The sequence below is a fragment of the Oryzias latipes genome, chromosome 23 (assembly GCF_053564925.1).
Source record: "Oryzias latipes strain Hd-rR chromosome 23, Olatipes_Hd-rR_3.1".
In the NCBI taxonomy this organism is placed as follows: domain Eukaryota; kingdom Metazoa; phylum Chordata; class Actinopteri; order Beloniformes; family Adrianichthyidae; genus Oryzias; species Oryzias latipes.
This window is the reverse complement of record NC_136259.1, coordinates 20,370,904-20,385,457: the sequence shown is the minus strand read 5'-3', so window position 1 is coordinate 20,385,457 and position 14,554 is coordinate 20,370,904. Positions and strand designations below refer to the sequence as shown.

At 36.8% G+C, this 14,554-nt stretch overlaps 1 protein-coding gene and 2 long non-coding RNA genes across 3 annotated transcripts in view; 2 read left to right on the top strand and 1 right to left on the bottom strand.

Moving 5' to 3' along the window:
• Positions 1 to 2,237: 2,237 nt before the first annotated feature.
• The window catches only part of lhfpl3 (LHFPL tetraspan subfamily member 3), a 49,770-nt gene continuing 37,453 nt past the window's right edge, over positions 2,238 to 14,554 (bottom strand). Inside the window, exons 2-4 of the mRNA XM_023952602.2 lie at positions 6,834 to 7,064; positions 5,147 to 5,196; positions 2,238 to 3,354 (exon numbers count right to left, since the gene is read on the bottom strand). Coding sequence (XP_023808370.1) covers positions 5,174 to 5,196; positions 6,834 to 7,064 — 254 coding nt within the window. The 3' untranslated portion in view covers positions 2,238 to 3,354; positions 5,147 to 5,173. The remainder of the gene's footprint in view (positions 3,355 to 5,146; positions 5,197 to 6,833; positions 7,065 to 14,554) is intronic.
• LOC144989443 (uncharacterized) lies at positions 6,441 to 6,981 on the top strand. The gene is made up of 3 exons (XR_013653627.1): positions 6,441 to 6,566; positions 6,656 to 6,737; positions 6,845 to 6,981. It is a non-coding gene; the product is annotated as an uncharacterized LOC144989443 (long non-coding RNA).
• Positions 8,618 to 14,061, top strand: LOC105357103 (uncharacterized). The gene is made up of 3 exons (XR_002293068.2): positions 8,618 to 8,756; positions 13,666 to 13,758; positions 13,851 to 14,061. It is a non-coding gene; the product is annotated as an uncharacterized LOC105357103 (long non-coding RNA).

Here is a 14,554-nt window from a genome sequence, read left to right as displayed (position 1 = left end):
TTTGTCCGCATGGAAATCCTGTGATGGGAACTTGGAGGAAACTGCTGATGTTTAGGAAATAAGCAAAAATTCGCAGTTAAAAAAAAAAAAATATATATTTATTGTCTTACGCAAAACGTCGAAGGAATTTCCTTGAAAGTTGAAGTCGGTCAGAGATGGCGGAGAAAATGATAAATCCCACTGTGGCCTGAACCATTTTTACGTTTCATAGGTGACATTTTTTTGTCTTTGTAACTTTTTTATTTTATCGGAGTATAAGAATGATGGTAGAGGTATTTTTAAATTGTGGGATTCGATTTCTACCCGATGTGGATTATTCTCGTTGGAGGAGTAAAACATAATGGAGCGCAGATGTGTACCTCAAAAGTAATGCTTAAAATTAGGGCATTTTAGCCCCCCTCTATCAAATGGTAAGTATAGTAAAGTAAGTAATCATAGTTTCGTTGGAAAACTTGTTCCAGCTTTGGTCCAATTACCACTCCAAAGTATTCAAAATACTACTACTTTAAAGTGAGATGTTTTGGAAGTAGGGTTTTGCCTTTCCATGGAATTTAGCATTAAAATTGAGGATTTTGCATTATTCACTTTACAAATATTTGAATCACTTCTAGCACTGCTGGGATTGATGTAAGGTTACTTAAATATAAAACGACATCGTCTGCAAACAAAGACATTTTGTGTATATTGGGTCCTATTGTGATTGCACTTATCAGTGTATGTGCACGAATCGCTGCTGAAGATAGTTCTATTGGTAAAGTAAAAAGCAAAGGAGAGAGAGGACATCATTGCCGACATCCTCCCTTAATTTCAATTGGCTTAGAGAAATTTCTATTCGTTACAACTTCCGCTGTCGGGTCTTTAGACAATGTCTTGATCCATTTTCATAGGTGACATTTTGAAAAGTAGTCGGTCATTCTGGTCCTTTCAGAGCTGTTATGGATTAAGAAAATGACATTTATTATTAAAAAGATTGTTATTGACTTTACCGTTTAGGGAGGGTTTTATAAGCTGCCTTAATAGCTTATAACTTTAATAATAGTATAAAAACTTTCACACGTATGAAAGCTGACAAATGTGTATTTAATGCTAGACACGTTTGGTCCTGGATGCTGCAACAAGAACTGGAGACGGAAAATGGTGATTTATTGGAGCTGAATGTTGAAAGAAAATTATTATGATATTGTTCTGGATCCTCATTTCTGTCTAAAGACTTAAATAAAATTTCTATTTTTAACAGATGACCGTCTATCACAGCCAAGGACTATAACTGAGTCTGCAGCTCTAAAGACTGTATGTCAGACTTGGCGTGCGTTAGCGGGACATCACCTTCAAAGAAACGATTTTTCAGCCCAAATGAAATTAAGTCAATTCAGTCGCCATTTTTTCCATATACTGACGCTGCCCTGTTGGAGCCAGACGATGCCAGTCAGAAGGGATTGGTCCGAATCATTGACTGTACATGGGACCTGGACTGATCAACTAAATCTTATAGACTTTCATAGAGAAATAAACAGCTTTACTCAGTCATTCTATTTGTCAGAATAAATATTCTTGCTCTGATCCCTTTTTAAAAAAATATTTTTTTTGCATGTTTTAACTAATCCTAATTAACAATCTGATGACTGTATCGCATTGTGTGAGTCATCATTTCTATGGCAACCACTCTCACCAATCAGGAGTGAGCATGTCGTAAATCCACACCCCCACCACTTGAAAATGGGCTGAAGAGAATCTGTCACTTTCAAACATTTGAGACGTTTTAAGATGCATCTAATTGGTCAGATTTTAACTTGAATAACTTAAAATAAAGAAATAGTTATTCTGACAAAAATACGGACTAATTTTTAGCTGTTTATGTGATTTTTGGATGCTTGGAGCCAGGAGCTACTTCTTGTTTGGAACGCCAGGTGGAAGGCGCCAATCAGTCTTCATACATCAAACGTCGCCCATAAATTTGTGGAAATCTGGCTGGATGTCAGATTATAAAATAATCTCTAACCAAACTACTGGATGGCTTGTATCATCAACAGGTTCCATTAAGTTTATAATTCTGCATAATTCAAAAATGCTTGTGGTTATATGTAATATTTATGATAAATGTAGTTTGCAGAAACTTTAACAAACTTGTGTTACTTTTTTTTTTGTTCAAAGTGGGCGTGTCCAAATTGTCAGGTCAATTTTTAACAAAGTTCATACAGGAATCCAGAAATAATAGCAAAAACAGCAAATCACCAGTAAATGTAACAGCTCCTCTTTAGTTTATTTTTATTTTTAAAGAAGTCATAAACTGTTTTCACGCAGTTCAGTTTCTTATTTTAAGGTTCGTAGCAGGAACTGAAACCTAAAATGTAAACACAAAAAAATCTCCAACAAACAAAACAAATTCTTCATCTTTTTTTTTTTTAAACAACATAAAAACAAAATGTTTGTCTTCTTATATCGACAATCCGTTAATGCATGATGTCCAAATACCATACATATGCTGACACATGGGAGAAATTGAGTTGGTGCACTTTAGTATTTGAAGTGAAATCATTCCTGGAAACATTTATTATTATTATTATTTATTTATTTTTCCTTTGGGGAGAGGTTGCATGTCAGCTCATGTTATAAAATAAATGTAAAAAAGGTTTTAGGTTTATGTACGCCTTCATAAACCCAAACAACAGACTAAAACGTAAAACTAACTCAGTTAATTTTCTCACATTTTAAACCTTTTTAAGTCTTTACAGTACTATTAGACCACTATCTATCTATGCACATACTATTACTGGACCAATAGGCTGATATTTCACAGTACAAGGTCAACACAAAATGAACATGTGTGCAAACAACAACCTAATATTGTTTTTCAGTGTAGTGCTTTTTCTTTCTTTCTTTGTACACAAATTGGATTTCATTTCATCCGAGATGTCATCAGGAAACCACGCTGTGAATGTCTTCAGTCCTCAAATCTGTGCAAACGCCAGACTTTCCACAAATGTGAGGACGTTTTGACCTCGTGTCTGCAAAGTCCTCTGCGGCGGTCCAAACACTGCGATCTGACGTCATTGGGTTGACGCCACAGCCAGTCTGAGGGCTTGGACTGATCAGAAGTTGGTAGAAGTCTCTCCAGCCGAATCGGCGCTCCGGCACCCGAGGGGGTGAGATGATGAAGTGACAGGACGAGCAGGTTTCACTGTTCCTGCACGATGTGGGACTTATTTTACAGAAAGAGAGTCTTTGGAGGAGGGACAGGAGTTCAGCTTTCCAACACTTCTCCAGAGCATCTTCTGCACGGATCTGATGATTCCCAACACTTCTGCTCATTTAAGCCACCAGAGAAGGAAAGCCGGATCCTCAAAACTCACCAACCTGGAAAACAGAGAACAAACCCTTGATTTTAATCGCATGAACTCTAGTTAACTGTTTTTTTTGGTTTAAATAATATCTTCAAAGAGAAAAAAACACTTTTTGGATTCAACATTTATATTTTATTAAATGTATGGTTTGAAAGAAATCTCAACAATCTCCTGGATTTATTTAAAATGCTGTTTGTAGAGTTTCACTTCTCTATATCAGAAAAAAATATAGTTTTTTTTTACATACAAGATTTAACAACACAAAAACCAATTCCAGCAGTTAAAAATACTATAAAAAACAACCTACAAAACTGAACTGTGGGATTTATTAGTTGCAGTATTATCACTAGATGTCCTAATTTCGATTATTTACTTTTTTAAAGCCCACTTCAAATCTCTAAAACAAATTTAGATTATTTTTATGTAATAAACAGAACTTAATAATTATATCAATTCATTTTTATTTAATACATTTGTTTCAAACTTGTTAATAATTACAATACAATCAGTATGATACAAACGTAAAGATAAACAACAATAATAGCAATGTAAAACTTGTTTTTTATAAGGAACTGCTTATTAAAGCCTGACCCTTAAAAAGTTATAAGACGTAACCTAGAAAATGTATTTCAAATGACATTTAAAGACAAAATTGGAATAGTTTTCAAATGAATTTTATTCAATATGAACACTGTTCATGTCTCTTCTGGTATTACTATAAAGTATTTATTTTAAATTTCTAAATTTAGTAATTACCTTTAATGGCGAAGAAAATATGCATTTTAAATACATAAAAATGTTAAAAACTGTAATTATTTTCCATTTCATTTGTTAGTAGTGTCGATATGAAATCTGCTAGAAAGGAATTCTTTATTTTACATAGCAATAACATTTTTCTACAACATAAAGATAAGAGCAGAAGCTCTTAATTATAAAAACAATTCTTTATTTTTATGGGAGGAAGCAGCGTCTTTTTCCCATGAGGAGCATCAGCATGCATGAATGCTCTCCAGAAAAAATCTTGAAGCTGATGATGTATGAAAATGCCAGATAGGAATCAGGGGGGGTCTGATGCTTTCAGCTGACATGTTTGCAGCGAGGCTTCTGGCAGCTGCAGCCGCAGCAAAGCACACGCCAACTTCTTCCAACTCATGTTCGCTTCATTGCAACAGCAGCTGGAATGCAGCCTTAAATGCTCAGTTATAGATCCTATTCTGCAGTCAGACAGCAACATTTTTACATCTACAAATGACAGCTTTGGTTCTCAATAATAAAATGGGGTCAAACATTTTTATTTTTAATGAAATTGAAAAAAAAATCATTTATATTAATACAAACAAAAGTTTCTTTATGTGTAGCTTCTAAGCCACTTTAAAAAGTAATAAAAGTTTTATTTTTGATTTATTGCATTTTATTGAATTTTATTAAATTTTATTTAAATTTGTTTATTTATGTAAATGAACCAAATAAATGTTTTTTTTTTATTATAATAAATACCAATAATGGAAATAAACTGAAAAATGACTGAAATAATGAAAACTGTAAAAAAGGTGAAATAAATTTTTTTTTTTGTTTAGATATCTGATCCTTAAAAGAAACAACTGTCAGCAACTCTGTGCCCTAAAGAGCCTAAATACTGTTATTTTAGCTAGAATTTTAGAGCAAAAAAAACAATTGTGATAATTATAATTTGGAAAAAGAAATCCAAACTTTTAACTTTATTTTACAAGTTTACTTTATAAAAAATATTTATAACAATTAGGATTAAATCATTATAATATGCCATAAATTAATGGCAGGCTTACCTTGTTCCTGCTTTTTAATTTCCAGAATTATATCGCATTATTTCCAGTCTCTGAGGAAGAAAACGAGAAACAAAACAAAACAAATCATAAATTCAATCACTTAGGGCAGGATTAATGTTCTACCAGCAGGTGGCAGCATTGCATAAAAATCCACCTCTACATCTTTTTTACGGTTCGATTTTTGTCCTTTTAGCTGAAAGGAAAATCGGAAATGGAGGAAATAGTTCAGATTTTCTGCCCCCTCTTCATCCTTATCTTCCTCCTGTCTCCGGGTTGCTCAAAGAAACTAACAAGCGACTGTGTGCAGGCTGATAGGATTATGATTCATTTAGACAGGCCGGCAGAGAGCTGTGCAAACTGCCATCAGTAATTCATGACTCTGTCCAGCATCCACAGTGTTTAATTAACCCTCCATATCTGTGCTCTGTTCCCCCTCTTTTCTCCAGCAGCTTTTCATCTCCGTCCCGCCTCATCGGCCTGGTCCTTTCATCCGCCAGCATCGTTTTGAGTCTCCCTCTCAGGGTTTGAGATGTCATCTCAGCCAATCAAAGAGATCAATGTCGTCAGAAAGTGAGAAACAAAATCAGAAAAGCAAGTGGCTTTTAATGTCAATCCAGGGGGATTGACATTTGTGCAGATTTGGTGGCAGCTTTAAAATCATACTTTTCATTTATTTGAATAAGAAACCCCTTTTCCCACACAGAAAAACATGCTTTATAATACAAAATCTATTTGATAAGGTAATTCTTAAAATTGAATACCTGATAAGAAAAAGGTGGGAACAATATTTAATTCAAATTAAATGAAAAAAAATTAAACTTTCAACAATGATGTTCTTTTGTAAGTTCCCTGCCATAAAGTTCCCTCTGTTTTGACAACATATAGATGGAAAAAAATAATAATTTCGATAATCAGTGTCTCTCTTTTTGCGATTATTTAAAAGAAGGAGTAATGGTTCATTTAGTAAAAAAATAGGGTTCAGGTTTATAAAAATGGCAGTTGATGAAAGTATTTTTTTAACAAAATCCTCAACATCTTAATAATTATTTATTAAGAAAGGGTATTTGTATATAAAAACATTAAATAACAAATGTGATTAAAGACGCCCTTTCTGCCCCTGCCACCCTCGTTAGAGCTCCATGGGACAAAACAAAACATGCTTTTCAAAATGGCGGCTTTTTGTTTGTTTTATTTCCATAGAAACCATTTCATTTTTTGGTCACCTGGGGGTGGCAAACAGGTCTATATAATTTTTTGAAGAATTTGCAAAAGTCATTTTTTAAATTTCCTTAGCAACAGAGGTTTATTGTTGACCACTCCCACATTCCTAATACCTTCATTTCGTGTGACATATCATTTCATTTAGCTTGAGCCAAGGATTCATAAATCAAAGCTTTTGATTTCCATCTGCAGCCCTTGGGTAGGTCAATGTTTTAAAAGAAATCAGAATCAGAATTCATTTATTGTCATTTGCACAGCTTTTACACTGACATAAGATTTTATTTCCAGTACAACCCTGAACAAACAGTTCGAAGTTGACTGAGGCTGCAGCAACAAATGCACCGCCCTTGTAACAGGTTTTAAAACAGGGGTAAAGTACAATTTAAAGATTTTGATAGTACTTTTGTTTACCTTATGTACATGTAGAAAAAGACTAAAAGCATTAGGAAAATAAAAGAGTTCTTACTGTCTGCTAAGAGCTCTTCAGACATCAGACTGTCCTGACGGTTCCCCAGTACAAAGGCAAGGAAGGAGAGGATGAGGGCGTCCATGATGCCCATGATGGCCAGGATGTAAGCCCAGCGCATGGAGCAAGCGCCCAGTGTGTATTTATCCGTCTGTTCCCCACACATTCGCTTCACTTCGTCGCTGTCCCAGCCGTCAGGGTAGATCATACAGCCCAGAATCAGACATGTGCCTGGATCAGGGAACAGAAAAGACATTTATGGCGTTTTAAAAACACGAAAACTAAATCTCAAACAGAGCTGTTTGAAGAGGGTGTGACTTGCTACATGTTCTTGGATAGGTTGGTACTCATGTTGAACTTAATAATAATACAAAGTCATATTCAATACTAAAACAACGCAGAAATGTTGAGTTTTGAACAGACAAGTGCGCATTCAACCGTTAAAAACAAAGGAAAAGTCATAATTTATCTACATTTTTGTGATGCAGATGAAAATCATTGAGCGAATGCAGAGTGAAGCATCAAAAGGCCTCAACTCTACTTGTTGCAAGACTAAAAACCAGTGAGGAAGAGGAGGATACAGCTGCAGGGTGTCAAAGGAAGGTAAAGAAGGAATCTTACTAAGTGAAATGACCCAGAAATAACTCTTTCTCAAAGGATGGACAGTTACACTGCTTGATTTCAGCTAAATAAATTAAAAAAATCAAAGGGGTGCTTCTTAGCATTATAAAAAGACTATACCATTCTTTCTGAATTTTCTGCAACAACCCTAAAAACAAAAAGATATTTTGTTTTTTAGGATTAAAAACAAAGGATCAACTTTTAAAAAATGTCCTGCAATAAATTTGTACCTTAGGGATGAACTTGGCAGCTGTCAAGAAGGGATTGTAGCAAAAACACTTAATTCCAACTCTGTTACTTTGTGTTACATGGCAGTGATGTGCAGTAAGGGGAGGAACAGCCTCATCTGCAAAATACAGCTATAATACATAGATTAAATAAGATGAATATATTTTAAAAAAAAAATAAAAATCAAATATTATTTTTTAGACATGAATATTCTATGATAAGCTCAAAAGTAGCAAATTTACGAATTTCCAGTTCAAATAAACAATAAAGCGGCAGGTCAGGCACCAGCCGCCCGTGCCTCACCTGCACCCAGACAGCTGCAAATGTGCTTTACTGTTTCCGTCTTTCTATCATCATAAAAGATGCTTTATTTTTTAATTACTTCATTTATCTATTTCTCGCCAGCTGTCTGACTACAATAGTGTCCGTTTTTGACCCATTTAGTCTTTTTAATCTACGGAGCGCGTGTCCTGACATGGAGAAAATAAATTATATCTTGTTCCCACAAATTAATATTCCGTTTGCACGAAATAATATTCCGTTCCCACGAAATAATTAATTTGTGCCAATGAAATAATTATTCACGTCGTAAGTCATTCAAAAACACGGATACGGTCTCCGTCCTGCCGCAAAAGCCGCTTTCAGCGATAACCTCCGTGTCTCTGTGACCCGCGTTCATTCAAGAAAGGAAAAAGAAAAACAAGAATGATCAATTTATTATTGTTTCAATGAATATAAGAAAAACATCACTAGGTGAGGCACACAGTACCCGTGCCTCAAGGCAGAGGGCGCTGGAGGTCCCAGAGAATGTGACACTGCTGCTAAAGAATGATAGAATTAGTGGTAGCAAATCAACTGCAGCTGTCCAGCTATTTTTTTTAAGTTGTTAAGCATCATTTTCTATATGGTGGATTACGTGTCAAAACTCAGGAATTTGTGGAGACACGTCGCTGGCCGTGATCTCCATTGAGACAGACTTTTATACATGAAGAAAGAAAAGGAACACGTCTACAGACAGGTTTTCCATGTGTTTCTTCAGAAGCAGCGGTGCACTGACTTCATTTATAAGTAAAGGTAAGTCAAGAATAACAATTTTGGTGTGTTTTTTTTCAATGCTACAGTTTGCAAACAGAAGAAAAATGTTGAAATGGAATGTAGAACAAAACAAAAAAAATGGTGAAAAAGGTTACTCTGCAGGGTTCATTTGTTTGTAAATCTGACTGATGACGTCAGTGCATCACCAGGCGTGAATCTCATCACACGTCACTGGTCGCATACACCCGTATGGGAATTTGGCTTGTATGGGTGATGCAGGTTTTTTGGGATGTCCGGGCTTGTAGAGGGTCGTAGAGAGGTGCGGCTGCATCTTAACCCTTGTGCTATCCTAGGCACTTTAACATTGGGAGTTGGGTCATCTAGACCCACTAGACAGTGCGCTGAACCTTTGTTCTTCAATTATTTGTGATCTTCACTGGTGTCCATGGATTACATGAAATCCTCTCCACCTTTATCCACTTTTGTCATGGTAGGGATAACACGTCAATGTAAGGGGGGGTCATAGGATAGCACAAAGGTTAAAGGGAGCGCAGGTGTGTCCCTTGAGGCTTTTGTGGCCATGAAAGCGGAACGTATCATTGTTTTGCGTCTGGAAGGTGTGTCATGAGGTACTTGTAAGGATAATGTAAGTTACAATCACCTACAGGTAATGCTGTTGTATGTTTTTCTTTTTTTAACGCAGCACTGTAGTTGTTAGTAAGGTGCGCATTTGGCTCCGCCCTAAAGACCGAGTAAATGCTGCATGCACAGGGTGTGTAGGTGATGCTCAAGTGTCTGTAGGGCGAAGACACAAAATACACTCTGATCATCTAATTTCATTGTTTCTAACAGTCAGGCTGAACACAAGGAGACTGCGGTTATCATGTGACCAACAAGGATGAACCCTTGAGCAAAGCACAGGATTTGGAGGGATAAAATGAAAAGTTCATTCGGCATGCCTGAGTCTCACTACCAGGAAAAAAGTGATGGGAGGATGCAGACACATCTTCTTTGCCTTTTGGCTGCTCCCTTTATAGGTTGTCACAGCCAATTATCTATCCTTATCTGCTGCATCCTCCTCATCCTCACCGATGTCCTCCTTCACTACATCCATGAACCTCTTTGTTTGTCTTCCTCCTTGTAGCTCCAACCCCCTTTTACCAGTATTGTCACTGTCCATCTTTTAAGTGTCTCCAAACCATCTCAATCTGTGTACCTTCCTCTGATCGATTCATTCCTGATCCTATCCATCCTTGTCTTTCCCAAAGAGCTCTGCCCCCCGTCTCCTTCATGAGACCTTCAAAATGTACGCGTTACACTATTTGGATGTCTCTCTGATCATTTCTACATAAACATTTTGCATATTATATTTGTTTATGCTCAAGGGATGGCCCATTTTCATATCAGAAAACTCTGCATGGGGCCCAAACATTCCTGCAGCTCTCGCCAGCCTCAATATTGATAGCATGTATTGACTGGCTGGTTGTCTCTGCGGCCTTTCGGAGGCTTCTGCTGGAATCAAGTGGATGCAGCAGATCAAAGAGGAAACATGGTATTTTTGACTCTCATCCGATGGCCTGAAGATGCTCCGGGGTTCAGGCTTCACCCTCTCGCAGCTGCAGGCCTGATGCTACACAAGTGTCAAAGGCACTCATGTATGCATAAGAAAAGCCCTCTTTGCATCAGACAATTTCACTTTTATCTCTTCAGGTGTTTCTTTTGGCTAAAACTTAAAATTGTATTTTTTTAAATGGAAGGGATAATATCTGTTACACTTTTTTCATGCCACATTGCACCGGCCCCTTTTGAGGTCTCCTACGGGTGGTGGGCCCATGGGAGAGTGGTCCCACGTCGCTCCTTCGGGCTTTTTTTTTTTTTCATGGGCATCTCTGCTCAGTCTGCTGCCCCCGCGACCCGGTCCCGGATAAGCGGAGGAAGATGGATGGATGGATGGATGGATGGACTTTTTTCATGAAGAGATTTGCAAAATAAGACAAAATCGATCCCCTTTTAAAAATAAAAAAAATAAACCTTAGACAGGATTTCCACAAGATCAAAGTAATTTATAAATTTACCTTAAAAAACACACGTGACAAACTTCATCTACCAGTAAAATTAAACATTTTTTCCTTTAGATTTCTCTACATTTGTTTATAGCTGCTTGTGAGAAACTAATGGGAAAAAAAATCACTTTCTTAAAATTCGTTTTCTGTTGGCTTTTTCTCCATAGCAACCATTTTATGTTTTAGTCACCTGGGCTGCTAAACAGGTCTCTGTAATTTTTAGAATATCTGCAATAGTACTTTTTGGGATTTCCTTGTCATCTGAGGTCTTTTGTGTACCACCCCCACCATCATTCATATAACAAGCTATATTGTTTCCTTGAGCTCGAGCCAGGAAATCATACATCTCATTTTCGCTAAATTTTAGTTAAATTTTTTTTTTTAAATTCAAGCGCTTGTGTAAAAATTTCATGAAAATCGCTAGAAAAGAAGTCCCAGCCCCCATATTGTGCGAGAATGTAAAAAAATCACAAAATTTCACACTTTGCCACAAAATGACCCCCATCCCATAATTTTAAAACTTCCTTTGGATTTTACTGACGTGTGTTTTAGTTTCGTTAGTAGATTTAGAAAAATATTTATGGGCCCCATAAGAGAATTTGGCTAAATTATTTTTTTTTTAAAGGTTTCTCCAGCTGTGATGCCATCCTGGGGGAGGAGAGTCGTTGTCACAAGAACAGGCAGACGGCTGGATCCAACTGCAGCGTGTTTATTACCTTAGCTAAAAGTCCACAAAGCTAAATCAGGGTTTGGCTAGCAGGAGTCCATAACGGGCATGGGGGCATCAGAGAAAAGACGGGGTAGTCGGGATCCAGGCGAGAGTCGGGGCAGGCGGCAGGCAAACAGAGTCAGACACAGGGTCAGGAAACAGAAGATCAGATCCAGGTGTAATGCTTGGTAATGAAGGCAGAGTGGCACAAACAATACTTCGCCCTGAGTGAGGCTCAGTGCAGTACGAAGATTGAGATTTTGACTATGTGGCGTGGTGAAATATTTGCTCAAGGGCACAGGTAGAAATAAGAATTCAAAAAACAATCTGGTTCTTGGCGTCGTCTATTGTGAACATGGTCTTGCCTCGAACAGTCGTGAAGCTGAAACATTTCTCAGCAGCTGACAGATTAAATGTCCACACTTCAACATCTCTGCAGCTTTCTTTGCCATGAAGGGAAAACAGCTGCCGCACACAGAGTGTCATAAATAATGCAGAGTATTACGCAATCCTCACATGATGATTCATGTCAGCTCGCTCCACATGTTCAAAGTGGCACGTTCTCATTTGAAATCCTCCGCCGTTAAGTGGCCGGCCTGGCAGCTGAAGGTAGCGTTTATGTAAGCGGGACAAACAGCTGAGTGCTCCGAGTTTGTAGCGCTTCAGATGATTTGGGTCAGCTGAAAAAATGGAGGACAGTGGCTGTTCACCAACGTTCAAAACAGCCTCCTGAAGCGACACGCCGCTGCTCTTATCACTTCAGGAATCTGGTAATGAGCTGAATTTCCTCAGAACAACTCTCCATTTCTGGGAAGGGAAGGTCAAATACTGTGCAGCTCTGCATCTCGTTCTCTTACAACTTCCTGGCTGCTGTGGAGAATTCCACTCAGGACTTGAGAGATTCCTTGACAGTCGTTTTTTTTTTACATAATTTAAATGATTTCCCTTCATGTTTTCCCTGTGCTGTTGGAAATTTTAGGTTCCCTGTGTTGTTTCTGCAAATATTAGCTTGTTTTCTTTTGTTCCACTTCTTATTTATTTCAGTTTATTATTTTTGACTTATTTTATTTTTATTATTTGCTCATCTTAACAAATTTTAATGTAATTTGTTTTCCTACTAAAATTTTCACATTTGAAATAAAAATAGCTGTTAAAAAGCAATTTAATTGTGGGCTATACATATTTTCATGTTTTGTAGTTTTCAGTGCTACTAAAGTAAGTGCTCCCCACCAAAATAAACCAATTTTTCACACTTTAGGATCTTTCCAATCAATACAATTTTTCATATATTGTACAAAAATTACCCAGGAAAGCATCAAGCACAACTATAATAAGATAATTACAGTTTTAACATTTACTTATAAGAAACCTTAAAAGTCCAAAGTTGAAAGATTCTGCATTAAAGGTATTTCCCCCCCTGCCTGATTTAATTTTTTTTTTCATATTTGGCACATTTAGGTGTTTCAATTCATGATTTAATGTTGATTTCAGGCAAATATAAAAAAAATCAAAATGTTTTAAACTGTTTATGGCACCATAAGCCGGCTAGTTCTGGGTGTAAAAAAAGTAATTTGTAGTAATTTAAAGGTAGTAAAAGCCTCAGACCACAAAAATGCTTTTAGTAAATAGAAATGTCTTTTTTCTTGATTTGAATTAGTTAGTTGTAGTCAATACAATAAAAAAAACACAAATTTATCAAAGTCATTACAGAAATGATGAAATGCGTAAAGTGCATAAGCACTTTGTGTTTTACTTTTATGTGAAAAGTGCTTTATAAATAGAATTTGATAGATTAAAAAAACAAAACAAAAATAAAGACACAGTTAAGTCACTTTTGCTTAATTAAATATAGTGATCATTAACAAAAGTTATGTAGAGCTTGATTTATTGCTTGAAAAGGAGTGGGAAGAAGCGATCTTATATAATCCCACCCCTACTGAGTTAATTGATTTTTATACGACCATATTAGCAATGTGGGGGTGGTTAACACAAAACATCCGTTGCCAAGGAAATCTAAACGTTTAATTTTGCCAATTCTTAAAAAAAATTACATAGACCTGTACGTCACCCCCAGCTGACCAAAAAATAAAATGGTTGCTATGGAGATGAAGCCAACAGAAAAGCTGCCATTTTGAAAAAAAAGTGTTCTTTCTTTAAATGAATTTGTCGTGTGCAGCTCTGACCAGGGTGGCAGTGACAGAAGCGGGGGAGTGAGGAGCGAATAGCAGCGCCTCAGCAAGTGAGGGCGAGTCAGAAGGGGGCAGCAAGGGTAAGGGCTGGTAACACCTGTGGTAATGCCGCTCCCTGGTATTATTAAATTTACGTTTTCTGTTTAGCTCCAACTTTTTTTTTTTTTTTTAGGATTTTCCACAGCATGTGTTGGATAATTGTTCTGCTGCAGAACCCAAATGCAATTAGGATCCATCATGAATAGATGGTTACAGCCAGGTCCCAAAGCGGCAAAGCAAACCCATACCATGAAACCACCTCCGCCTTCTTTTGCTATAATGTTTCTTTTCAGATTATCCAGAAGTTTCTGTCAAATGTAACACAAGACTTTATAGCAGTCGTCCCTTTCTTGTCTTGTCTTTTTTTTTTATTTCATTGTTGGATACTGGTTCTCACCAGTCCACATCTTTGTTTTTCATCTGCTGTTGAATGTCTGCACATGGAGACGTGATGCATTTCTCTTTAGATCTTTCAGTTTTACCATTCTGTTGCAGAGTTCATTTTGAAAAGATTTCTTGACTGAACAAGTAAAACCTTTTGAAGGCAAGTGACACTGATACCCAGAAAAGGTAATAAATCACAGTTAGGTCATGACTAGCAGAACACAAGAATGTAAAATCTGCATTTAGGTCTGCTTTGGTTGTCTTTTTGTAATATAAACATTTGTTTAATGATCTGAAAAATGTAAAAAACAAGCCGATTTTCTGCACTGCAGATGATTACAGACTTCCTGTCTTCTGATTTTAACGACGTGTGCACTGACCTGATTGAAAGGATGTGTGCATTTTAACTCCTATCTAATGCTTTTTGCTGGCTAATGCTTATGGAAAGCAAAT